The sequence below is a fragment of the Tachysurus fulvidraco genome, chromosome 9 (assembly GCF_022655615.1).
Source record: "Tachysurus fulvidraco isolate hzauxx_2018 chromosome 9, HZAU_PFXX_2.0, whole genome shotgun sequence".
Lineage (NCBI taxonomy): Eukaryota > Metazoa > Chordata > Actinopteri > Siluriformes > Bagridae > Tachysurus > Tachysurus fulvidraco.
The window spans coordinates 29134385-29162146 of record NC_062526.1 but is presented as its reverse complement, the minus strand read 5'-3'; the positions used below and the strand labels follow the sequence as shown (position 1 = coordinate 29162146).

The 27762-nt window shown below is 41.9% G+C and overlaps 3 protein-coding genes across 5 annotated transcripts in view; 2 read left to right on the top strand and 1 right to left on the bottom strand.

The window, feature by feature from the left end:
- The first annotated feature begins 746 nt into the window (after positions 1-746).
- rpf2 (ribosome production factor 2 homolog) lies at positions 747-5444 on the top strand. Of its 2 annotated transcripts, none has more exons than XM_027175148.2 (10): positions 747-901; positions 1153-1285; positions 2510-2547; positions 2663-2702; positions 2803-2884; positions 3055-3131; positions 4406-4505; positions 4604-4706; positions 4810-4954; positions 5082-5444. In XM_027175148.2, the coding sequence occupies exons 1-10, from the start codon at positions 879-881 to the stop codon at positions 5265-5267; spliced, it is 927 nt and encodes a 308-aa protein (XP_027030949.1). In that variant the 5' UTR covers positions 747-878; the 3' UTR covers positions 5268-5444. The 2 variants fall into 2 exon arrangements, with proteins under 2 accessions (XP_027030949.1, XP_027030950.1); XM_027175149.2 differs by lacking the exon at positions 747-901 and adding an exon at positions 930-1073.
- A 981-nt stretch (positions 5445-6425) lies between these two features.
- On the top strand, positions 6426-26264 carry slc16a10 (solute carrier family 16 member 10). Of its 2 annotated transcripts, XM_047818186.1 has the most exons (8): positions 6426-6661; positions 6707-7097; positions 15664-15808; positions 16289-16388; positions 16479-16793; positions 20473-20616; positions 22258-22486; positions 22733-26264. In XM_047818186.1, exons 1-8 carry the CDS (start codon positions 6587-6589, stop codon positions 22900-22902), a joined length of 1569 nt encoding a protein of 522 aa, XP_047674142.1. In that variant the 5' UTR covers positions 6426-6586; the 3' UTR covers positions 22903-26264. The 2 variants fall into 2 exon arrangements, with proteins under 2 accessions (XP_047674142.1, XP_027030943.2); XM_027175142.2 differs by having other exon boundaries at positions 6426-7097.
- The window catches only part of rev3l (REV3 like, DNA directed polymerase zeta catalytic subunit), a 46540-nt gene continuing 27650 nt past the window's right edge, over positions 8873-27762 (bottom strand). Inside the window, exon 33 of the transcript XR_007143802.1 lies at positions 8873-8920. The gene's annotated coding sequence lies outside the window, so the exon portion shown is untranslated. The remainder of the gene's footprint in view (positions 8921-27762) is intronic.

The window sequence follows — 27762 nt, the reverse complement described above, 5'->3', positions numbered from 1 at the left end:
AACACTAGTGCTGTATTTAACTCACAGCCCAACACTAGTGCTGTATTTAACTCGCAGCCCAACACTAGTGCTGTATTTAGCGCGTAGCCCAACACTAGTGCTGTATTTAGCGCGCAGCCCAACACTAGTGCTGTATTTAGCGCGTAGCCCAACACTAGTGCTGTATTTAGCGCGTAGCCCAACACTAGTGCTGTATTTAGCGCGTAGCCCAACACTAGTGCTGTATTTAGCGCGCAGCCCAACACTAGTGCTGTATTTAGCGCGCAGCCCAACACTAGTGCTGTATGTAGCTCGCAGCCCAACACTAGTGCTGTATTTAGCACGTAGCCCAACACTAGTGCTGTATTTAGCACACAGCCGAATGAGTGTTGATTTATAGCCTGAACAGAAAGTGGTGTAATGGCGCCCCCTTGTGGAAAACAGGAGCATCGCAGTTTACTCCCCTATCCGTATGATGGATTTAGAAATGATTTAGAAATAAACAAACACAGAAATATTACACATTACAGGTCTGTACAGATATCTATATATCTATGAGGTCTGTTACAGACAGAAAATGTACTTCACAAGCCGCTTTTAAGTGAACACATACTGTAAGTGTAGTGAAGAAATAACTATTTATTAACACGTCAGTTTAAATGATGAACAGAAGCTGAAGTTTTTTTTACTGCAAATTAAATAGATAGATAGATCGATAGATAGATAGATAGATAGATAGATAGATAGATAGATAGATAGATCTGCTGCTCGTGGATGCCGTGTGAACAGGGCCCAAACTTTTATTTTGAAAAGCGGCGCTATTTGTTCGCGATGACGATATTTCCGGTTTCCCACGTGAGCAGGTCCACGTGTGTTGAGCTGCAGTGTATCGGTGTGAAATGACGCAGTCAGGCGGTGTGGTGTGAGTTTGTGTCTCATTTACTTATTGTTATTGTGTTATTGCTCTGATTCGCTTTAAACTCGGTGTTAGCTAAAGGCTAAAGCTAACCTGCTGTAAAGTAACGCACTGAGGATGAGGAGGATGATGAAGTCACTTCCCTCTAACACGTGTCTGTACACGCACTGTTGTTATGGTCTGTTGTGTTTTTGTGCATTAGTTTTAACTCCACTGAAGAAGGAATGAAGGCAGAACAAATGTGTTGTCTTTCACAGGAAGCCGAAGACGAGGCGCTCAAAGCGTTTCCTACAGAACAGAGAAGCCAAAGTGACGGAGAACTGCAAGAACACCATGATCATGAAGGGAGGAAACACGAGTCACACCGTCACTGAAGCCCTCAGAGACATGGTGAGGGTCTGAGCTCCACTGGGTAGGGCACAAGATCTGTGTGTTACACTGTGGGCTTCACGAGACTTGTGTTGAACATGAAACTGTGTGTCTGACTATGTGTGTGTGTGTGTGTGTCTGTCTGTGTGTGTTTGTCTGTCTGACTGTCTCTGTGTGTGTGTGTGTGTGTGTGTGTGTGTGTGTGTCTCTGTCTGTGTGAGTGTGTCCGTCTGACTGTCTGTCTGTGTGTGTGTGTCTGTCTGTGTGTGTGTGTCTGTCTGTGTGTGTGTGTCTGTCTGTGTGTGTGTGTGTCTGTCTGTGTGTGTGTGTCTGTCTGTGTGTGTGTGTCTGTCTGAGTGTGTGTGTCTGTCTGACTGTGTGTGTCTGTCTGACTGTGTGTCTGTCTGACTGTGTGTCTGTCTGACTGTGTGTCTGTCTGACTGTGTGTCTGTCTGACTGTGTGTCTGTCTGACTGTGTGTCTGTCTGACTGTGTGTGTCTGTCTGACTGTGTGTGTCTGTCTGACTGTGTGTGTCTGTCTGACTGTGTGTGTCTGTCTGACTGTGTGTGTCTGTCTGACTGTGTGTGTCTGTCTGACTGTGTGTGTCTGTCTGACTGTGTGTGTCTGTCTGACTGTGTGTGTCTGTCTGTGTGTGTGTGTGTCTGTCTGACTGTCTCTGTGTGTGTGTGTGTGTGTGTGTGTGTGTCTCTGTCTGTGTGAGTGTGTCCGTCTGACTGTGTGTGTGTGTGTGTGTGTGTGTGTGTGTCTCTGTCTGTGTGAGTGTGTCCGTCTGACTGTCTGTCTGTGTGTGTGTGTCTGTCTGTGTGTGTGTGTCTGTCTGACTGTGTGTGTCTGTCTGACTGTGTGTCTGTCTGACTGTGTGTCTGTCTGACTGTGTGTCTGTCTGACTGTGTGTCTGTCTGACTGTGTGTCTGTCTGACTGTGTGTCTGTCTGACTGTGTGTGTCTGTCTGACTGTGTGTGTGTCTGTCTGTGTGTGTGTGTGTCTGTCTGACTGTCTCTGTGTGTGTGTGTGTGTGTGTGTGTGTGTGTCTGTCTGACTGTGTGTCTGTCTGACTGTGTGTCTGTCTGACTGTGTGTGTCTGTCTGACTGTGTGTGTGTCTGTCTGTGTGTGTGTGTGTCTGTCTGACTGTCTCTGTGTGTGTGTGTGTGTGTGTGTGTGTGTGTGTGTGTGTGTGTGTGAGAGACTCTTTAAGTTTCTGAGCTGTTTGTGTTTATTTTCAGTACGCTTTAAAGAAACCGAATGCTGTTCTGTATAAGAAGTGAGTACCACACGTTACACAGCAGACTTCACTCCTTTATGTGTAGGTTTCAATGTTTCAGCTGCTTATGTGTGTGTGTGTGTGTGTGTGTGTGTGTGTGTGTGTGTGTGTGTAGAAAGAACATCATGAGGCCGTTTGAAGACTCCACGTCACTGGTGAGTTGATGTCAGAGCTGGAGAAGTTCCTCCATAAACACACTGCTACATGGTCATGTGATGGCGGTCTGCTCTTTAACCCCGCCCCCTTTTCTGACAGGAATTCTTCTCTAAGAAGTCCGACTGCTCGCTGTTCCTCTTCGGTTCTCACAACAAGAAACGACCCAATAACCTGATATTTGGTACGGAGGCTTTAAACCTACAGGACGACTGCAACCTTCTGTAGTCCTGCACTGGGACCTGTTGTGGTGTCATGTTCATGGTCATCTGATCGGTTTATCTGCCCTCATACTGTTACTGTGTGTGTGTGTGTGTGTGTGTGTGTGTGTGTGTGTGTGTGTGTGTGGTGCAGGTCGAATGTTTGATTTCCATGTGTTGGATATGTTTGAGCTCGGCATTGAGAAGTTAACGTCACTCAAGGAGTTCAAGGTGAAACACACAGTCACACACACACACACACACACACACACACACACACACACACACACACACACAGTCACACACACACACACACAGTCACACACACACACACAGTCACACACACACACACACACACAGTCACACACACACACACAGTCACACACACACACAGTCACACACACACACAGTCACACACACACACAGTCACACACACACACAGTCACACACACACACACAGTCACACACACACACACACAGTCACACACACACACACACACAGTCACACACACACACACACACAGTCACACACACACACACACACAGTCACACACACACACACACACAGTCACACACACACACACACACAGTCACACACACACACACAGTCACACACACACACACACACAGTCACACACACACACACACACAGTCACACACACACACACACAGTCACACACACAGTCACACACAGTCACACACAGTCACACACACACAGTCACACACACACACACACAGTCACACACACACACACAGTCACACACACACACACACGCTCACAGACACACACACGCTCACAGACACACACACACTCACAGACACACACACATGCACACACACACACACATGCACACACACACACACACACAGAGACACACTCAGTCACAGACACAGGCACACACACAGACACACACACACACACACAGAGGCACACACACACACACACAGAGGCACACACACACACACACACAGACACACACACACAGACACACACACACAGAGAGAGAGAGAGACACACACACACACAGAGACACACACACACACAGAGAGACACACACACAGAGAGACACACACAGAGAGAGAGAGAGAGAGACACACACACACACAGAGAGACACACACACAGAGAGAGACACACACAGAGAGAGAGAGAGAGAGAGAGAGACACACACACACACAGAGAGACACACACACACAGAGAGACACACACACAGAGACACACACACACACACACACAGAGACACACATACACAGAGAGAGACACACACAGACACACACACACACAGAGACACACACACACACATACACACACCCTGACACACACAGACACAACCTGGTACAGTGTGACATTGAGTTTAATGTTTGTCTGTTGAGTGTCCTAGTGTATTGCAGAAAAAGCTTTAGATGTTTGGCTTGTATAGTGAACAGAATGCTGTGTGTGTGTGTGTCTCCGTGTGTGTGTGTGTGTGTGTGTGTGTGTGTGTGTGTGTGTGTGTGTGTGATACAGAATAGTAAGTGTGCAGAGGGGACGAAGCCAATGTTAGTGTTTGCAGGTGAACTTTTTGACACTGATAAAGATTACATACGGCTCAGGAGCGTTCTAACAGGTATCTCTCACACACACTCACTCACACACACACACACCCACACACACACACAGAGGAAAACCTGAATGAAGTTGAAATGTCCCTCTGTGTATCTGTAGATTTTTTTCGAGGTCCCTCTGTATCTGCTGTGCGTCTCGCTGGTCTGGATCACGTTCTTCACATCACTGCTCTAGATGGGAAAGTTTACCTGCGCAGCTACAGGTGTGTGACCATGTGACAGGCCACGCCTCCTTCACTGAGAATGAGGAGGATTTAGAGTTCATTCTTTACACTCTGTGTGTGTGTGTGTGTGTGTGTGTGTCAGGGTGCTGTTGAAGAAATCAGGTTGTCGGACACCGAGGATCGAGTTGGAGGAAATGGGTCCATCATTAGACCTGGTTGTGAGGAGGACTCACCTGGCCTCAGACGACCTGTACAGGACCGCACTCAGACAACCCAAAGGAGTCAAGGTGAGTGTGTGTGAGAGAATGAGACACACACTCGGGTCACATTTTAAATATTGGCTTCTTTTATTCATCGAGTGTTCACGTGTACACCGTTCGTATTCCTGTCACTAAATACGTTTGTTTTTTGCAGCCCAAGAAGAAGAAGAACGTCTCCCACGATGCCTTTGGCACCAAATACGGCCGCCTGCACATGCAGAAACAAGACCTCAGCAAACTCCAAACGAGGAAAATGAAAGGTCTGAGGAAGAGAAAAGGAGACGTTACCATGGAGACTGGAGAGATGATGTCACTCAAGAAATCTAAAACTCAGGAATAATGGCATCACTGATAAAGGACATGAACATTTTTAGTAAACACCTCTGATCTATAAAGTCCAAGCTGCTGCGCACGTCTGTACAACACATTTTGCAGTGATTTGTAGTGTTTATTTGTAAAGGTTTGGGTTCTGGGTTCTTTAAACAGCGACAATAAATTACTGAATATTTTCACTGTTCCGCTCTGTGGTGTGCTTCGTTATTGTGACCACTAGATGGCAGACGAGTGAAACGTTGGTTTCCATGACACATTAACAAATTAAATAAATTGATTCGTCTAAAATCGTACTTTAGTCGTGAACGGCAACGTGGAAGTGAGATTAGTTTATTAGTTATTTATGGAATTTAGTGAGTTTTGAGAGTAAATGTATTTGTGACAGCTTCATGATGTTAACTGGCATGTGAACTGATATAATGGTGATATAATGGTGATGTTTGCGCTGTTATAATACCTCACAGTCAGAGGAGGTTCTGCAGGACTGTGTGTTTCCTCTGTCAGTGTACAGCAGTACATACAGACTACTTATCTGTGGCTGTTATTTGACCTACATGATGATCACAGGAAACAAACTACATGGGTTGTGTTCTGCTGTGGGGTGCCAATACTTTTTCCGTGTCGTTGAATGACCTACAGTGTATAAATGTGTGTGTGTGTGTCTATAAAAGCTGTGTGAACATTCAGCTCTGAAACATCTGCTTAACCTTTAATGTGTATTCAGTCCTGACACAAGGACATTTACACACAAGTGCCTGTGGTTATAACTGCTTATAACACTCTGCGTCTGGATTTTAATAAAATACAAATTATTTAAATATTTTTTATTTAACATGGACACTAAATGAAATCAGATGCCTCTTTACTATACAAGTTATTATTATTTTTTGAAGCTTTATGATTATGATGTCAGTCGTATGTATAATTAACATGATTATACATTAATATAGTCATCATCACACCAGATGTACAGGTCCACAGTACAGACAGCTTTCACTAAATCTTTACCTTTAGCTCAGTGTATAATGAGTACATAGTGGATTATAACCGCTTTACTGTGTTTATTTATTTGATTTTATGTGATGCCTCCTGTCCAATCACACAGTTACAGTTATGAATATGTAAGAGAGACCACGCCCACTGCCGTGGATCTATAAATAGTAAACCGCAGAGCTTCAGTATCGGTGTGTAGCAGCGCTAAAGATCAGCAGAGATTTAAACATGTCTACGATAAAAAGTCCATAAATCAGAACAGAGTGGCTTCAATCTTTATTAAATCCTTTTTAAAACGGCTGTAAATCCAGAGTGTGTCAGAAGCTCTTCAGAATGACGGAGGACAAGAACCATGAACCCGAAGGTCCAGAGGAACCCGAGCCCGCGGTACCGGCAGATGATCCTGAGGTAAACCCTGAGGAGAAGCAGTTAACTGGGGCAGATGATCCTGAGGTAAACCCTGAGGAGAAGCAGTTAACTGGGGCAGATGATCCTGAGGTAAACCCTGAGGAGAAGCAGCTAACTGGGGCAGATGATCCTGAGGTAAACCCTGAGGAGAAGCAGCTAACTGGGGCAGATGATCCTGAGGTAAACCCTGAGAAGAAGCAGTTAACTGGGGCAGATGATCCTGAGGTAAACCCCGAGATGAAGCAGTTAGAAAATGAGGAGAAGGGGCTTGCGGACACTGAGTACCCAGAGGGCGGCTGGGGCTGGGTGGTCATGCTCGCCTCCATGTGGTGTAACGGGTCGGTGTTCGGGATCCAGAACGCGTTCGGGATCTTATTCATGTCCCTACTGAAGGAGTTCGGCTCCGAGAGCGACCAAGACCTGCGTTTCAGGACAGGTATGAAGTCGTTACCGTTACATCACATGTACCTTAAAGCTTCCTGTGTGATCAACATAAAGCGCTTTAGATTGTATGTGTCCGTTTCTCCTCACGTTAGCTGCATGAGCTAATCTGTTCGGCAGCGCGCGAGCCTTGCGCGTGGAACAAAGTTCGCGCCACATGGCTGCACGCGCGCGAGCCAAGACACTCGTGTTGTAATCACGTACACGCGGTGCATTGTTCTTAAGTGTCACTGATACCGCTTATTAGCTGTTATAACGCTCTTTAAACAGAGAAACAGTAGAAAAGTTGCACCACTGTGTTGTTTGGTGAAGAGCTCGTGCGTGTCGCGTGCACAACACACTAATGTGCAAAAGACTTCCTTTTATTTACGGATTCATTTGTTTATTTTTGATACAGTTAACCTTTATTTACTGTTAGTGCTATATATTATTTATCATTGTTCTCCACTCAGAAGATAAAAAGATTAAAGAATATAAGATAGAAAAATAAATGCTTCAACATATTATTGAAGAACAAAATAACAACAACAATAATAACAACAACAACAACAACAACAATAATAATAATAATAAATGTTTGGTGGTGTGTGAGTTGTTGCAGTTTATTACACTGCACTAGTACAGTGTAATGTGTTATAAACCTTTATATCCTGCACTTTGTCTTAATTAGATGTTTTTTGTTTGTAAACAGAAATCATGACTTTTGTTAAAACTTAAAGACATATAATATATAAATATGTATATAAACACGATCTGTATGATCTCTTATTGAAGCCAAAAGCAGTGTTCTTTAATTCAGTAAAGTCTGAGACAGTTTTATGAACTAAACGGTAACTATATACTTTTATTTTCTGTAGACTGTCTTTCATTATGTCTCCTAATCCCAGGATCTTTTTTTTTAACCAGGAAAAGTAAGGATTAATTATAAGGATTTTCATCCTACTGTAATGACTCTGTTATTCTCTGCTCTGTAAATCATGCTACACCAATATCTGGCACTCACAGGAAAAACCTGAAGGGCAAAAGGAAAACGTTGTTGTTTGGCAGTACGGAGTGTTAGGATGTGATGTTACTTGTCCTTAATAGCTTACAGAGTTCTCACATTGTTAGTCAGACTCAGGTGTGTCACTGTAGACACACAGATCAGGTAGATGAGTTCATCTGAATTAGTACTAATGACTATACAACATTTACACATATTAATTCCCCACACTACATTTACACGCATTGCTCAGAGCAGAACACACACGTGTGTTTGTTGTACGGAGATGTGCTGTGTTTTAACTCTCACACTGTGTGCACCAGGTTGTACAGATACACTTATCTCTGTGCTGTTCTATGTAGCTCCATGGAGGAATGTTGTCTCATGTGACTGTGTGTTGCAACACAGGTTGTTGTATATGGTTGACTTGAGATACACACCTCTGTAATTCAGTACACACACACAGCATGTATGTTTACATTCTTGTTCAAAGTCTGACTTTAATCATTTGTTGTTATGTGCTGAGTTCACACACACACACACACACACACACACACACACACACACACACGCTGCATGAATTATAATACGGTATTTTATGTAATGTGAGGTGAAGATTGCATCAGCGACGATTCTGTCCAGCTGTCTTCACTCACACACACACACACACACAGGGCAAGTCTATCTTTGTCTGAAGTCTATTTCTGAGCTACGATGAAGAGCTGCTCAAATTAGTAAACTGACTTATTCTTCTCTCTCTCTCTCTCTCTCACACACACACACACACACACACACACACACACACACACACACACACACACACACACACACACACACTTCAGGAACGTGATCTCTGACCTGAGGGAACTTTGATCATCTGAAGGATGCGAGAGCTTTACGATGGCTGACGGTCAGGCACGAGCTCCAGCAGAGCTCTGTCTTTGTGTTTAATCTCCCATTGAGGTGTAAATCCCGTGTAATTGAGTCGGAAGCAGCATTTATTGGGTCTGAAAAGGCTCAGAGAGGGGATTAATGAGGCAGCACAGGCTAATCTCACAGTGGGGGCCAGATTTGGGAGAAAGAAAGGGTGTATTTTGAACCATAAAAAGGGGTGGCAGGTTGTTTTAAAAGAGTAAAAAGTGTGTATTTTATTTAGGTTTTAAATTCAAGAACAATAGATGTCAATGCTGAGGGGCAGATTTAGGAAGAGAGGATAGGACTAGGATATTACAGGGTTTGAGGGTAGATTTGGGGGAAAGTAATAGTATATTTGGTTTTTACCTAAATGCTATAAACGGTTTATGGTAAAAAAAAATAAAGATTCCACAGCAAACGAGGCTGTTTGTTTCATTGGCTGGGACTTGTGCTATTGTGCTGGAATGTGAACATTTTCTTTATCTTCAGGTTCAGGCCTATAGGTCTTGATGAGAGCATCAGTCCTGGGTGAAGAGAAGCAGCTCTGTTTCATGATGCTGCCATCACCAGGCTTCACCATGGGCATGAGTTGTGTTAGTTTAGTGGTTAAGGTCCTGGATTACTGATTGCAGTTTAAATCCCAGGTCCATGCTGTCACTGTCGAGTACTTTAACATCGGTTGTGTAAATGTAATGAGATAAATGTATGAGATAAAAATGCTAAATGTTGTTCCTGTAAATATATGTCCTCATGGTGCTTTATTGTCTCCATTTGAGATGAGAGCCTTTACTGTACATCTAATGTTTTTTAAATTCCTTTATACCCCCCTCCTGTTCCCCCCATTTCCTCGGTGAGAGCCCTACTTGCTCTGTATGCTCTTTGGCTTCAGCAAACTGATAAAACCAAGAATATTTTACCAAGAAAATAATACAGAAACAGCTGGTATTTAAAGAGGTGCATATAAATCTTTCCCTTGCTTTTGGTTCCCCCTAAATCATTTCTACTTGCCTTTCACATGAATGATGTCGGTAGCTTTATCAAATTAAGGGTTGGAGAAGATCTGATGTAACGAATCTTGGTTTATGTCACAAAAACTACAGTTTTTAATTTCGACTTAAGGGTAAATTTGGAGACCAAGTACAAAGAGGTTTGAGGGTTAGGGTTAGGGGTAGATTTGGGGAAGCGCTGCAGTGTTTTAATATACTGTACTTTCAGTGTGTGTGTGTGTGTTTGTGTGTGAGAGATTCCACAGGAAACGAGTCTGTTTGTCACTGTATCTTGTTTACATAATCAAAACCAGGTTTCCTTTCTCGACAGCGCACATCCATGTATGAGATATTTCATGATGTGGTTTCTTTTCCCTGAGACACAAAAATAAAGCCGTTATTTACAGGCTAACTGACATGTTTTAGAGACAGGAGGAGACTATCGTAAACATGTGGCCTCCAGCATTACAGATGTTGAGTTATTCATTAACACTGTGTTTGATCTTAGAAATTCTGTTCAGGTGAAGGTCACTGAATGGTGGGAGACACATACACGCACACATACACACACACACACACACACACACACACACACAAACACACACACAAACACACACACACACATATATCACCCCATGTTAAGTAGGAAGAGACAGTGTAATTCTGGTTTTGTGAGGTCACTAGAAGCGGCCAATCAGAGTTACTCGTAAGGAGGTGGAACGACTGTAACAGCTCTCCTGTGTGTCCAAGACCGAGGTGAATTCACCTGGTTAGTTTGCGTAGGCAGCATGTATGTGTGTGCTCAGTTGTCCTACATATCCCATAATTCTGTGCAAGTAGTATAGTAGAGTATGGAGTGTAAGTGTGTGTGAATATGCAATATATCAGCTTGAGTATTGTGGTTTTAAATAAACATAAAACATCTCTGTATAAATCCATGAAACAATGTGGTGGTTTAGTAACACACACACACACACACACACACACACACACACACACACACACACACACACACACACACACACACACACACACACACAGACATCACTCCTCCTACTCTGCTCACTGCATAGTGCATGTAATGGCTTCATCTGCTTTAGTAATGCAGTGAGTCAGCAAATCAGGCCCAAAACACTTCCCTTCTGCTTGAGGAGACAGAACACAGTAGGACATTTGTGGACGTTTCCATCACTTGTTAATAAACATAGACACTAAATATAAAGTGTGTGTGCTGTTAGTAAAGTACACCAGTGGGACAGGTGTTTAGTATTGAGTGTAAATCTCTTGAATTGTTTCAGTTTGTTTCTAAAACTCATCGGAACCCCAGATCGTGTCATCATTACCGCAGCCTCCTCCTCCTCCTCCCACAGTGTCGCAGTTCTATCCATTCTCACCAGGGGACCAGAGTGAGGTCTTCAGCATACACTAAGAATTTGCCCACTGAGTCATGTAGAGTGAGACCAGAAGCTGTAGACTGCTTTAAAATGTTGGGAACCGAGAAGCGGTTTTTAACAGGAACCGGAACCGCGCAGAATTTTAAAGTTTCCGTTCCAAACGCGGTTCCGATGTGATGGCGGGCAAAGTGCTGGGAGCGGTCACTTTAAATAGCCACGCCTTACCTCATGAATATTAATTGTTTACGCTTTTTACAGTCACGCAACTAAATTAACACAGTTTACCACAGAAATCAGTCACTCGCGCTGCTGTGCTGAGGTTCGCTTTGTGTTAAACAGGTCTAATAAAGTCTAAAGTGTGGATTCATTTCCAAAGCTACAACAACGAAGCAAATCTACCCCCATCCCCCCTCCACCCTCTTTGAGAGGGTTTTCTCCACCGCTGGAGATACAATAAGCCAGGAAAGGTCTCGTCTTCTCCCAGAGAAAGCAGACGTTTATGTTTCTTCAGAAAAATTGCTGTTTTGCTAAGTTGTAATTCTGGATGTAAAATTTGATGTTGGATTTATTTAAATTTAATTTGAAATGAATTGAAATGTTCTGTTTAAAATATTTAAAGCCTGATTAATAAACACAAAAGTATTGTGCTTTATTTTTCACATTTCTTTTATTATGGAATCGGAATCAGAACCGGGAATCGTAAGGCAGAACTGGAACCGGAATCGAAACCATAAAATTTCTTTTGATACCCAACCCTAGTAGTGTCTCACTCCACACTAGTGTCTCACTCCACACTAGTGTCTCACTCCACACTAGTGTCTCACTACACACTAGTGTCTCACTACACACTAGTGTCTCACTCCACATTAGTGTCTCACTCCACACTAGTGTCTCATTCCACACTAGTGTCTCATTCCACACTAGTGTTTCACTCCACACTAGTGTCTCACTCCACACTACTGTGTCACTCCACACTAGTGTCTCACTCCACACTAGTGTCTCACTACACACTAGTGTCTCACTCCACACTACTGTCTCACTCCACACTACTGTCTCACTACACACTAGTGTCTCACTCCACACTACTGTCTCACTATACACTGGTGTCTCACTCCACACTACTGTCTCCACACTACTGTCTCACTCCACACTACTGTCTCACTACACACTAGTGTCTCACTCCACACTACTGTCTCACTATACACTGGTGTCTCACTCCACACTACTGTCTCACTCCACACTGGTGTCTCACTACACACTAGTGTCTCACTCCACACTACTGTCTCACTACACACTAGTGTCTCACTCCACACTACTGTCTCACTCCACACTACTGTCTCACTCCACACTACTGTCTCACTACACACTACTGTCTCACAACACACTAGTGTCTCACTACACACTCCTTTTTGGACAGATTTACCCATGTTATCCATTGGCTTTTTCTTTCTCTTTTGCTCATGCTGGCATTAAAACCTGTGCACATGTGTGTGTTTATTTATGTTTCGTGACAGTAAGAGTATTGTTATCATCTTTTGACCAGTCTGTCTGTCTATGTAACTGTTTATCTCTACATCTTTTTATCTTTCTTTTCATCTATCTGTCTGCTTAATGTTCTGAATATTCTTGTGTCATATTAGACTTTGATGAAAAGCAGCAGCTAAAACATAATGCACTGTGGCCTTGCTGTGTGTGGTTTGGGACCTGTCCATAATGGACTGATAACACTGAGCCTTTACTGTCTGTCTCGAGTTATTGAAAGGGAAATGAAAACGATTCTGATGAGCTGTAAGAACACGTTCTGTCCTTCTACAGTCAGCTGTTCATGTTTTTAAATAACACACATGAGATACTGGATATGAGCTGTGTACACTGTGTTCTGCTAGTGACTTCAGGGGGAGATTCAGCTGGGTGACAGCAGCAGCAGTGAGTGGACAGTCAGTGGGAGACCTCCAGGGGACAAAAGCCCAGAGTAAATACAATGAAACTGGCACTGATGCAGCAGGACAAACCGCAGACATCACGCAGACATCACACAGACATCACACAGACATCACTCAGACATCACACAGACATCAATCACACAGACATCACACAGACATCACACAGACATCACACAGACATCAATCACGCAGGCATCACACAGACATCAATCACGCAGACATCACACAGACATCATGCAGACATCACACAGACATCACGCAGACATCACACAGACATCACACCGACATCACACCGACATCACACAGACATCACGCAGACATCACGCAGACATCACGCAGACATCACACCGACATCACACAGACATCACGCAGACATCACGCAGACGTCACGCAGACGTCACGCAGACATCACACAGACATCACTCAGACATCACACAGACATCACACAGACATCACACAGACATCACTCAGACATCAATCACACAGACATCACACAGACATCACACAGACATCAATCACACAGACATCACACAGACATCACACAGACATCACGCAGACATCACACCGACATCACACCGACATCACGCAGACGTCACGCAGACGTCACGCAGACGTCACGCAGACATCACGCAGACATCACGCAGACATCACACAGACATCACTCAGACATCACGCAGACGTCACGCAGACATCACACAGACATCACTCAGACATCACACAGACATCACGCAGACATCACACAGACATCACTCAGACATCAATCACACAGACATCACACAGACATCAATCACACAGACATCACGCAGACATCACGCAGACATCACACCGACATCACACAGACGTCACGCAGACGTCACGCTGACATCACGCAGACGTCACGCAGATGTCACGCAGACGTCACGCAGACATCACACAGACGTCACGCAGACGTCACACAGACATCACACAGACATCAATCACGCAGACATCACACCGACATCACACAGACATCACACAGACATCACGCAGACATCAATCACGCAGACATCACACCGACATCACACAGACATCACACAGACATCACGCAGACATCACACAGACATCACGCAGACATCACACCGACATCACGCAGACATCACACAGACATCACACAGACATCACACCGACATCACACAGACATCACACAGACATCACACAGACATCACACAGACATCACGCAGACATCACACCGACATCACGCAGACATCACACAGACATCAATCACGCAGACATCATGCAGACATCACGCAGACATCACACAGACATCACGCAGACATCACGCAGACATCACACAGACATCACACAGACATCACGCAGACATCACGCAGACATCACTCAGACATCACACAGACATCACACCGACATCACACCGACATCACACAGACATCACGCAGACATCACACAGACATCACACCGACATCACACCGACATCACACAGACATCAATCACACAGACATCACACCGACATCACACAGACATCAATCACACAGACATCACACCGACATCACACAGACATCAATCACGCAGACATCAATCACACAGACATCACGCAGACATCACGCAGACATCAATCACACAGACATCAATCACGCAGACATCACGCAGGACATTTCTGCTTTTCAGTATAAACATCTAAATATGTACAAATAAATGCATCTTAAAAATCTAAATCCACCCCCTTCTCTCTCTCTCTCTCTCTCTCTCTCTCTCTCTCTCTCTCTCTCTCTCTCTCTCTCTCTCTCTCTCTCTCTCTCTCTCTCTCTCTCTCTCTCTCTCAGTACAGGGTAATAACTGACCCATTGCTTAGGTAGTCCAGTCTTTCTGTTTGTTTTTCCTCTTTGTATCCAGTGTTGACTTTTCTCGGCACTGCGGAAACTATATCTTAGCCCTGTGTGTGTGTGTGTGTGTGTGTGTGTGTGTGTGTGTGTGTGTGTGTGTGTGTGTGTGTGTGAGGGGTAATACAGGACATGTTCCACTTCCTCATTATCATGATAAAGAAGCAGAAACTGTTGTTTTTTTTGTACACACCGGCTGTACAACGAATCTAATTTTATGTAAACCATAATATAAGATGGTTGTTGCCATGGTAACATCTCCCCCTTATTTTTATCACATGCAATTACAAAAAATTGGCATTAAAACATAGGAGGCCCTATGATTCATTTGACACTCATGTTTGTATTTTTGTTGTCTGCCTGTGTCTGTCCAATCTCTTTTTCTCTCTGTCTCTTTTCTGTGACTGTCTTTCCCTTGTCTTTCTCTCTCTCTCTCCCTCTCTCTCTCTCTCTCTCTCTCTCTCTCTCTCTCTCTCTCTCTCCCTTAGCATGGGTGGGCTCTCTGTCTATGGGCATGATATTTTTCTGCTCTCCGATCGTCAGCGTGTTTACAGATGTGTTCGGCTGCAGGATCACGGCAGTGGGCGGAGCTGCGGTTGGTCTCGTCGGCCTCTTCGCCAGTTCATTTGTCAAGTAAGACACACACACACACACACACACACACACACACACACACACACACACACACACACACACACACACACACACAAAACTTGCAAACTTTGAAACACTGATAGAATGCTCCAACAGAGCTGCCAGCTAATGATGTAATAATGGGTGTAACAGCAGCTGACCAATCAACAGCTCAGCTTTAACATTCTAACGTAAACTCTTCAAAGTAATTTTTTCTCTCTATCTCTCTCTCAATCTCTTTTCTTTAAAATAGACATTTTAGATCCAGATGTTTGGTTTTATTGTTGATTTAAAATGTTATGTTTTTTACATAAGGAAAATCTCATAGAAAATGTCTTGTTTAAAAAATATGCTGTGGATGTGGAATATGATGGATGTAGATTAAAAATTATACCTTAAAAATAAATCATATTTTTTTGTAAGTGAGCTCTAACTAGTTATGGCCAGGTGATGTAAATGAACCCATGCCCATCTGTGCAGTTCTCTGGACGCTCTGTACTTTACATATGGTGTGGTGTTTGCGTGCGGATGTTCGTTTGCGTATCAGCCGAGCCTCGTCATCCTCGGACATTACTTTAAGGTTTGTTTTTGTTACGCTTTAATGAGAATATTTATGTGTGTATTACTACAGTGTGAGCATTAATATAGTTGATTAATCTCCTAATTCCAGAAGCGTTTGGGTTTAGTGAACGGTATAGTGACGGCGGGGAGCAGCATCTTCACCATCTCTCTGCCTCCATTGCTCTCGATCCTGCTGAAAAACATCAGCCTGCACAACACCCTACGTGTCCTCTGCATCCTGATGTTTATACTCATGCTGGCAGGATTTACCTACAAGCCCCGCCTCCCTCAGCGGGCGGAGTCAAAAACGGCCTCGTTAAAGAGAATCTGTAACGTGCAGATCTGGAGGAGTCTGAGTTACAGGATCTGGGCCTTTGGAATTCCGGCCGCTCTCTACGGATACTTTGTCCCCTATGTCCACCTGGTCAGTGTGTGTGTGTGTGTGTGTGTGTGTGTGTGTGTGTGTGTGTGTGTGTGTGTGTGTGTGTGTGTGTCCACAGACACTCTCTCTCTCTCTCTCTCTCTCTCTCTTACACAAACAGACTAGCACGTACACACAGTGAGCAGTGATTCCCTGCAGAGAATGTGATCTTTCCTCCACAAACACACTGCTATGTCCAAATAAACACCACTTAACACACACTGTTACTTCAGTATTGTGTCACACTCACAGCATGAAAACAGTCTGAACTGTCAAACCCATGTGAATGCTGAGCAAGCTGCAGCAGTAAGTGTGAACTTTTCGCCTCTGTTTTCATTATTATTAGGACTCTCTTATTGAGACACACCCACTGTGTACTAGGGTACATGGGCACTAGGGTACATGGGTACTAGGGTACATGGGCACCAATAATGAGAGTTATAAAGTCTTAATTCTTCTGAATGACACATTTCCTGTGCACTTCACACTGCACTGGATAAAAGCTTTTACCTATTATTTGTTTTAATTGTATTCTAAATGATCTTACAAGTTAAACAATATTAAATAATATTATTATGTTCAAAAGTTATTAAGAATAGTATTGGTGCAATTTACTTAATGTATTATTATTATTATTACTGAACTCATCATTGCTATTACTTATAAATTTGGTTATTAACCGGAGCTACAATTTGCACTTCAGGTGCAGTGTTTGTGTACCAGAGGGTCATTGTAGTACACTCAGTATTTACTCTGTGTAGTACACTCAGTATTTACACTCAGTAGTACACTCAGTATTTACTCTCTGTAGTACACTCAGTATTTACTCTCTGTAGTACACTCAGTATTTACTCTCTGTAGTACACTCAGTATTTACTCTCTGTAGTACACTCAGTATTTACTCTCTGTAGTACACTCAGTATTTACTCTCTGTAGTACACTCAGTATTTACACTCAGTAGTACACTCAGTATTTACACTCAGTAGTACACTCAGTATTTACTCTCTGTAGTACACTCAGTATTTACTCTCTGTAGTACACTCAGTATTTACTCTCTGTAGTACACTCAGTATTTACTCTCTGTAGTACACTCAGTATTTACTCTCTGTAGTACACTCAGTATTTACTCTCTGTAGTACACTCAGTATTTACTCTCTGTAGTACACGCAGTATTTACTCTCTGTAGTATACTCAGTATTTACTCTCTGTAGTACACTCAGTATTTACTCTCTGTAGTACACTCAGTATTTACTCTCTGTAGTACACTCAGTATTTACACTCAGTAGTACACTCAGTATTTACTCTCTGTAGTACACTCAGTATTTACTCTCTGTAGTACACTCAGTATTTACACTCAGTAGTACACTCAGTATTTACTCTCTGTAGTACACTCAGTATTTACTCTCTGTAGTACACTCAGTATTTACACTCAGTAGTACACTCAGTATTTACTCTCTGTAGTACACTCAGTATTTACACTCAGTAGTACACTCAGTATTTACTCTCTGTAGTACACTCAGTATTTACTCTCTGTAGTACACTCAGTATTTACTCTCTGTAGTACACTCAGTATTTACTCTCTGTAGTACACTCAGTATTTACACTCAGTAGTACACTCAGTATTTACTCTCTGTAGTACACTCAGTATTTACTCTCTGTAGTACACTCAGTATTTACTCTCTGTAGTACACTCAGTATTTACTCTCTGTAGTACACTCAGTATTTACTCTCTGTAGTACACTCAGTATTTACACTCAGTAGTACACTCAGTATTTACTCTCTGTAGTACACTCAGTATTTACTCTCTGTAGTACACTCAGTATTTACACTCAGTAGTACACTCAGTATTTACTCTCTGTAGTACACTCAGTATTTACACTCTGTAGTACACTCAGTATTTACTCTCTGTAGTACACTCAGTATTTACTCTCTGTAGTACACTCAGTATTTACTCTCTGTAGTACACGCAGTATTTACTCTCTGTAGTACACTCAGTATTTACACGCAGTATTTACTCTCTGTAGTACACTCAGTATTTACTCTCTGTAGTACACTCAGTATTTACTCTCTGTAGTACACGCAGTATTTACTCTCTGTAGTACACTCAGTATTTACACGCAGTATTTACTCTCTGTAGTACACTCAGTATTTACACGCAGTATTTACTCTCTGTAGTACACTCTGTAGTACACTCAGTATTTACTCTCTGTAGTACACTCAGTATTTACACGCAGTAGTACACTCAGTATTTACACTCAGTAGTACACTCAGTATTTATTCTCTGTAGTACACTCAGTAGTACACTCAGTAAGTACACTCATTAGTACACTCAGTACTTACTCTCTGTAGTACACTCATTAGTACACTCAGTAAGTACACTCAGTAGTACACTCAGTAGTACACTCATTAGTACACTCAGTAAGTACACTCAGTAGTACACTCAGTAGTACACTCAGTAGTACACTCAGTAGTACACTCAGTAGTACACTCAGTAAGTACACTCATTAGTACACTCAGTAGTACACTCAGTAAGTACACTCAGTAAGTACACTCAGTAGTACACTCAGTAATCCTTCAGGCCTGACAGATTAGGTCCTGCTGGTCTTGTGACCTGTGTGATGTCTCATCCTGTTTTCTGTGCTGACGTTGGCAGGTTGTGTGAGAAAAGGTAGTGAAAGTGCAGATGAGTTTGTTCTGAGAGCCAGTGTGTTAGCATTAATCATCTATGACACTTATAATTATTTTACAAAATTTAACCTTTCACTGGAGCATGATTTTTTTCTCAGACAGACTCCTGTGTGTGTGTTTGTGTGTGTGTGTGTGTGTTTGTGTGTGTGTGTGTGTGTGTGTGTGTGTGTGTGTGTGTGTGTGTGTGTGTGTGTGTGTGTGTGTGTGTAAAACCATATAAGTGAGTGATTAGCAGAAGATAGAGACCATGGTGAAATCGATGGTGTGGTTGATGAAAAGATTTTCTCTTGACAGTTATAGTATAACCAGTTGTTGCTGTAGTTAGGTGTAGATTACATAGATCCACCTTGTGCTGCGAAAACTGCTCTGAGGCATTAAGGCATGAACTCCACAAGACTTGTAGAGGGGTGTTGTGGTATCTGGCACGAAGATGTTAGCAGCATATTCTTTAAAGTCCTGTAAGTTGTGAGGTGCTTCCATGAACCGGACTTCTGAGTTCCAAGGAATTTGGAGGCCAAGTCAACACCCTGAACACAGTCACGTTCCTCAAACCCTTTCTGAGCAATGCAGTGTGCCAGGGAACATCATCCTGCCTGAAGATGGCCATGAATGGGTGAACTTGGTCTGCAACAGTGTTTAGTTAGGTGCTAAGTGTCAAAGTAACATTCACATGAAGTCCAGGCCCCAAAGTTTCCCAGCAGAGTGTTGACCAGAACACCACTGTAGAAGCTTTAGGTTGTGTACAGGAGTCAGCATGGTCACTCTGACACTCTGCAGCTACACAGCCTTTATCGTGTGTGATTAAGGCTACATGTGTGTGTGTGTGTGTGTGTGTGTGTGTGTGTGTGTGTGTGTGTGTGTGTGTGTGTTAATTTCACTTTTCATGGATTGGGGTGTCTATGGGGAGGAACTACTACAACAACTGTGTGCATTCTTCTTACTGTGTGTGTGTGTGTGTGTGTGTGTGTGTGTGTGTGTGTGTGTGTGTGTGTAGATGAAGCATGTAGAGGAGCGTTTTGGCAAAGATGCAAATAAGGAGGTGTTACTGATGTGTCTTGGCATCACATCTGGTGTGGGACGTCTCATCTTCGGCCGTGTGGCTGATTACATCCCTGGAGTGAACAAAGTCTACTTGCAGGTAAAATACAACCGCACACACACAGACACACACACACACACACACACACACACACACACACAAGCCGTTTCCTGGATACTTTCTCTCCCTAGTTTTTCCTCTTTTGCTTTACTTTTCAGCCTGTGTGTTTTTCCCTTCCCCTTCCCCCACTTCACTCCTTCACTGTCCCTAGTTTAATGTTTTGTTTTTTTCCACATCCTGAGTTTGTGGAATCAGTCCAGCCTATGAGACCTCTTAGAGTTCTGATGTTTTTTTTTAAGACCGTACAGATGCTGACATGCCATGAACATTGTTCTTCTTTCAGTTCCCTCTAACATATTCATTAGGGGGTGTAAGAAAATATTGATACACGTGAGTATCGCGATATTTTGTTTGGCGATATTGTATCGATTCTCAAAAACAAAATATAGATATTTATAAAAAATAAAAATTATACAGATTCATGGTGGTTTCATTTTGTTCCGTTTATATCCCAACCGCTAGATTGCAGTCTTCTTATCTCTGAAATTAAATAGTGACAGGAAGTAACACGTTAATGGAGATTGTAAACTGAAACTGTGAAGCTTCAACGGCAGGGCCTAAAAATATATATGGTCTGTTTATAACAGCTAACATTTAATACATTTAACACATTTAATACATTTAATAAATCCTGCAAGCACTTTATTTTCCCCCCTTTATTCATACTGCACATAAAGTGGTTCGATCATACTGAATGTTACAGGGGCTAATTAATGCAAATGCAGTTCCCACTGTGTTCTGTTTAAATAAGAACATTTTTTTGCTAAGGTTTGCATATGGTGGTGTTCTTGACAGCTTCTCTAAAACTTTATCCTATAATTAAAATAAGAAATATCCCAAAATATATCGCCTTGCTTACAATATCGCAATGTATCGCAACATTTCGTATCGTAACCCCGTATCGTGATACGTATCGTATCGCCAGGTTCTTGCCAATACACAGCCCTAATATTCATGGCATGATGCTCATTACAGCAGATTCAGGTTCTGCTACAATAATCTGTACGTTTGGATTTATGAGAAAATCTTATTTAATTGTGTTTAGTAATGACACACCTCGTGTTCCTTAAAGAACTTGTGGGTGATATTAACACATTTGTCCAGTTCCCTCAGATCATTACTGTATTAGTGAGAAAGAAACACTGAACACATCGGTAGTTTTTGTGCATATTACAGTAACACGATATTTGTTTTCACTTTAAATGCATTTAATAAATAGACATTTCATGTCTGTGCAACAATGCTGAGTTTCATTTCATGTTTTTGACGCACACCAGATAAAATCCACAGAGCTGGAGGCAGCAGAAAGCCGTGTGTTTCTGGATCATTTACAAACTCACAACATATTGTTGTGATTGTAACTGATACAGTTGTAAGCTGCTGCAGTTTAGAACGATGTCTTTCTCTTTTCTGTATGAACACAAATAATGGAATATTTTAACTCGTCATTGCTACACAAAGAAAATACAAGAGCTCCCTGATGTGAGATCATCGTAAGGGTTAAAGAGAAGTTTGTCAGAGGGACAAAGTGTGACGAGGCCTGAGTCAGTGTGGTGACTTTATAGCGGTCAGTGTAGTGATGATGACTGAATCATCATCACTACTAAACTGTTTCTGTAGGTGGCGTCGTTCCTGGTGATTGGCCTGATGTCGATGTTGATCCCGGTGTGTGATGTGTTTGGTGGTCTGATCGCTGTGTGTTTAATGATGGGGCTGTTTGACGGGTGTTTTATCTGCATCATGGCTCCCATCGCCTTCGAGCTTGTCGGCTCTGAGAACGTCTCTCAGGCCATCGGCTTCCTGCTGGGCATGATGTCTGTGCCCATGACTGTGGGTCCTCCTATTGCAGGTACACACACACACACACACACACACACACATCAGTATTTTGTAATGTAATGTATATCACTGAGATATTACTGCATGAATGATCACAATAATCATTTAATTAACTGGTCTAATGACAAACTGACTTTATATAGACATTATTCAGCAGCTCAGAGAATAGCAACCTATATCCACTGTTATTTACACTTCATTTAATATCTGTATGTGTGTGTGTGTGTGTGTGTGTGTGTGTGTGTGTGTGTGTCAGGGTTCCTCCGTGATCGCCTGGGGACTTATGACGTGGCATTCTACCTGGCGGGGATCCCTCCTCTGATTGGTGGAGCTGTGCTGTGCCTGATCCCATGGGTGGAGAAGAGGAAAGGGAGGAGGAATAAAAGTGATGACAAGAAGAACGACAAGCACGAGTCTGTCATATGAATCACACACACACACTCAGACACACACACCATTTCTGAAGGACACAGTGAATGTAGACATCAGGTGTGTTCACAGCAGTGTCCTGTTTCTCTCGAGCACCACATGTCCCCATGAGGTTTGTGTATCTGACAGTTTGACTTATTTGTGTTTGTATTTTTTTGCAGTGCAGCTTTCATTTAACCAAAGAGCTCAAAGGTTATGTTTGGAGTTAAGGCTTTAATTAAGCTGCATCATTAGTAATTAGTTCCTAACAAAGATAGAGAGACAAGTGTGTTTTTTATTCTTAACTTTACTCTATCTATCTATGATATATATATATACGTATATGTATAAATATATAAATGTGTTTGTATACACACACACACAGAGAGAGAGAGAGAGATGAGTATCATATAATTCATTTTATAATTCATTTCTAAACAAACAAATTGGTTTAAATAACTACCTTCTTTTTTAAGGTCTATGCAAGAGTTTTTCTCTGAGCTTTATGTGCATGATGAATTAAGAACATTACGTCAGATTAGATTTTTATTACATTTTTATTACATTTTTATCACTTTACTATGAAAACCAAAGAAAACTCTAAAGTTTGATTCACACTATGATCTTAGACTCTAATTAAAGGCAGTAATGAAGCATTAAAGGGATTTAGCTTTAGTTATTTAGTAATTTTTATTTCTCCTGAGGACTGAGTCCATGTATTAAAGTGCTCTATGTAGACTATAAATGTGAAAAAACTTCAGGGAAGTAATTCAATGTTAATTATTAACTGTTAATGCTGATAATTAGCACAGTTAGCATTATCGTGAGTGTGTATGTGTGTGAGTGTATGAGTGTGTGTGTGAGTGTATGTGTGTGTGTATGAGTGTGTGTGAGTGTATGTGTGTGACTGTATGAGTGTGTGTGTGAGTGTATGAGTGTGTGTGTGAGTGTATGTGTGTGTGTATGAGTGTGTGTGAGTGTATGTGTGTGACTGTATGAGTGTGTGTGAGTGTGTGTTTGTGTGTGAGTGTGTATGGAATTGAGTGTGTGTGAGTGTGTATGTAAGTGTGTGTATGTGAGTGTGTGTGAGTGTGTATGTAAGTGTGTGTATGTGAGTGTGTGTGAGTGTGTATGTAAGTGTGTGTATGAGCAACAACTCATATTTCCCTGCAACCTTGATGGATGGAACGTCCAATAGTTCTCATTTTGCTGAGGTCTGAAAGTTCAAGCTGTTCTTTTCTTCTCACAAGTTCAAAAGTGTGAAACTGTTAAACAAAATTGGAAATTAGAACTGAACACACTGGTGGGACGTGTGTGTGTGTGTGTGTGTGTGTGTGTGTGTATGTATGTGTGTGTGTGAGTGTGTGTGTATGTATGTGTGTGAGTGAGTGAGTGTGTGTGTGTGTGTGTGTGTGAGTGTGAGTGTATGAGTGTGTGTGTGAGTGTATGAGTGTGTGTGTGTGTGTGTGTGTGTGTGTGTGTGTGTGTGTGTGTGTGTGTGTGTGTGTGTGTGTGTGATTCTGGTCGCTATTTTGGAGAGGGTGCAAACTCCTAACCCTTTATATTTAACACACACAGTTTATAAAATCCTTGTCATTATGTAATTATGTACAAAACTCAGGATCCCACAAATGACTGAAATCTGTTTGACTGTATAAATCTTCATCACATGTGATTAATGAGTTGATCTGTAGGTTTATGTATATAATCTACCTCAGTTTTACATCAGAGGTTGACAGACACGAGAGAGACGAGAGACATGAGAGACATGAGAGACATTTCATTTACTGAAACATTCTTTTAAGATCATTTTATTATTTTGAAAAGTTCTGTTGAATCCCACAACATTAGGATCTTATTATTATTATGATTATTATTATTAGATTGTGTTATTATATCATTCTTAGTGCCTTGAACTCACACGAGTCTTTAATCGACTCCAATTACAAAACCTTTTATATATGAATAAAAACAGGATAATCATATATTCCCAAATATTCTGTACATTTTGTTCTTTTTGCTCATCTGTGTTTATAATCATTTCATTTTTTATGTTTTTTTTGTCTTAAATAGACTTTTCTTTCAGGTTGTTTACTTTGTGTTGGAAATCAATTGAATGAATCAACATCTTTGATTTAATCTCAACAAATGTTTCAAAGTTCAGACCTGTAAAGTTCAGTTATCATCAGCTCAGAGTCTTGTGTTGGGGAAATGTTACTGTAGTCCAGAGTGACAGTCCAGACTGCTGGCTTTATTACCTTACATCAGGCTCCTCGTGTCCTTACACCTCCCTCCAGTCACAATGCTGCCTACTCAAATGATTAATAGCACAAGTTCAGTATTTATAGATTTACAAATGTATCGTTGTTTGTTTTCTAGTTTATATGCAATGTGTGTGTGTGTGTTTACACACCAGAACTAAGACTAGTATTTAGTATTTTGTTTGACAATCAGACAATCAGCATAAAGGAAATCAGTACTATTGCTGTGAAAGATAATAAACGGCATGAACAAATTATATGCAGCTGAACCAAACGCTTTTATTTACTGCACCGGAAAAAAGGAATTCAATCTGAAATCCAAAAACAGTGACGTCGACTCCGTCCGAACGGACCGCTGGTGTTCATATTACAAACTCAGACCTTCTAAATGTCTTTATTGATTGTTGGAATTTTAACATTGTTTTTGTTCTAAATCTCGTAACTTTCACTAAGAAAAGTAAAAGAAATCTCCCAGGGAATCTGATCTGATGACATTAACACGATCACAAAGATAGATGGAGTTAGATCAGATCTGCAGATAGGCCGTAGGTTCGGTCTGTAACAGTTTTGTGAAGATAAATACATCATGAACTTTAACCTTACATCAGACTCACTGTCTGATCTTACATTCTGCCTTTTTGTGAGTGATAATTCAGGAGCTGTTATTAACCTCCCTGTCCACTGCTCCATAGGGCAGCATGGGGCAGTGTAGGTCCTGCCCTAATGGACCTCGAGTACTTGTTGCAGTTCCCATTATTGACCACTAGGTGTAGTAATAACTGATATCAAAGCGAGTTAATCTTCAGTTTCTGTGTCTGTCAATCAGTGTTATATTAAACAACAGGTGAATAGAGTTTAGGGCAGAGCTCAACATCAGTCTGAGTGTGTGTGTGTTACCCATAATGCACTCTGACTGTTGTTTACAGATGTTATCAGTGTCAGTTCCTTTCAGCTGCTTATCATCATCATCAGCTTAGGAGATGAACCATGTTCTTCACTGACTGACTGATTTCCACACTTTATTGACCCTGTTCTCTTCTCTGCGGGTCACCTGATACACAGTGCATGTGTTTTTGTAATATTGTAGAAAACAATAAAGAAACATCTGATTATAATCAACTGGATGTTTGCTGTAGTCTGTTCTCTCTGAAAGTCTCACAATCAGCATGTCTGCACACTCGAGGTACAAAAAAAGTTACTTCCGTTTCCTCAAACAAAAATGTGTGTAAAAGAGCAATGCTGCACAAATGTATTGGCACACAATAAGAATAGGGTGGGGTAAGTTGACCCACCCTTCTGTTTCTAGGGGACAGGAGCAAATTTGTGTCATGTGACAATACATTTTGAAGGACTCCATCAGTTCGAATTTGTTGTGAAGTTTAGAAGCACATGGGACAGGAGATAAGTGTTTTGTTTTTTTCACAAAAACACTTATTTGCTTGTCAAAAGGTTGTGTGTGGTACATGTTGGTGATTTGTCAACATATAAAACCATGTGAATCATTAAGCTAAAGGTTAGCCTGAATCGCTAAGCTAGGCCGTTTTTACCAAAATGTTGGCTATGGGGCAAAGTGAGCCAGATGATGTGGGGTAAATTGAACCAGTGGTTACTTAACCCTAACTTAAGGCACTGAAGTAAAGTTTTAAGCATAACATTGTTTTAAATATAGTATTACACAACTGTTAACCATACATCACATTGCATAACAGCTATCATGCCAAGAACCTACAAAAGAAGAACCAACTGGGGCTCAACAGCCTTAGAAGAGATGGAGACAGCAGCCATTGATGTTGACGTTGGAAAATCCATCATATCAGTGGCAATGAACAGAAATATTTACACGTCAACACTGCGGAAGTACAGAAATAAGAGGGAGTTAAAGAAAGTCAAAACAGTGGTACAGTGGAACAGCAGAGGGTCTTCACAGGTGGAAAAGGAGCTTGCTGATCACATCAAACAGTTGGCTAACCAGTTCCATGACAAGGAAAGTCCAAGAAGAAGCAAACCAAGAAGAAAACTCTAGTGTAAAACAGCTCTGAGGAGAGTGATGTTCCCATCCCATTTGATAACACTTCTGAGTGTGAGAGATCCCAGGATGAGAGTAGTGAACCAGACATCTTAGATCTGTTAGTTGGTGACTTTATAATTGTGAATTTTGCAACCAAATGCAGCAGTTACCATTATATTGGCTTGGTTGAGAGCCTTGAGGGCAATGAGGTTAATTCAAGATTCCTTGGAAAAACAGAGGGAGCACTGACAAAGACAAAGCCACTTTTGCACTTAAAGAAAATGATGTAGGATTTGTCCTACAGAGTGATGTGCTGAAGAAGCTTCCTAAACCTCGAAAAGTTGGAGGAACTGCAAGGAGGGAGCAACAATTCATATTTCCCAGCAACCTTGATGGATGGAACGTCCAATAGTTCTCATTTTGCTGAGGTCTGAAAGTTCAAGCTGTTCTTTTCTTCTCATAAGTTCAAAAGTGTGAAACTGTTAAACAAAATTGGAAATTAGAACTGAACACACTGGTGGGACGTGTGTGTGTGTGTGTGTGTGTGTGTGTGTGTGTGTGTGCGTGAGTGCGTGCGTGTGTGTGTTTGTGTGTGTGTGTGTGTGTGTG

Bases quoted from the DNA above. Each gene is read 5' to 3' on its own strand.
- rpf2 (XM_027175148.2), top strand. From the start codon at position 879: ATGACGCAGTCAGGCGGTGTGGT. The intron at 1,286-2,509 runs GTGAGGGTCTGA...GTTTATTTTCAG, and splicing joins CTGAAGCCCTCAGAGACATG to TACGCTTTAAAGAAACCGAA. The intron at 4,707-4,809 runs GTGTGTGACCAT...TGTGTGTGTCAG, and splicing joins GTTTACCTGCGCAGCTACAG to GGTGCTGTTGAAGAAATCAG.
- slc16a10 (XM_027175142.2), top strand. From the start codon at position 6,587: ATGACGGAGGACAAGAACCATGAACCCGAAGGTCCAGAGGAACCCGAG. The intron at 16,794-20,472 runs GTCAGTGTGTGT...GTGTGTGTGTAG, and splicing joins TTGTCCCCTATGTCCACCTG to ATGAAGCATGTAGAGGAGCG. The intron at 20,617-22,257 runs GTAAAATACAAC...CTGTTTCTGTAG, and splicing joins TGAACAAAGTCTACTTGCAG to GTGGCGTCGTTCCTGGTGAT.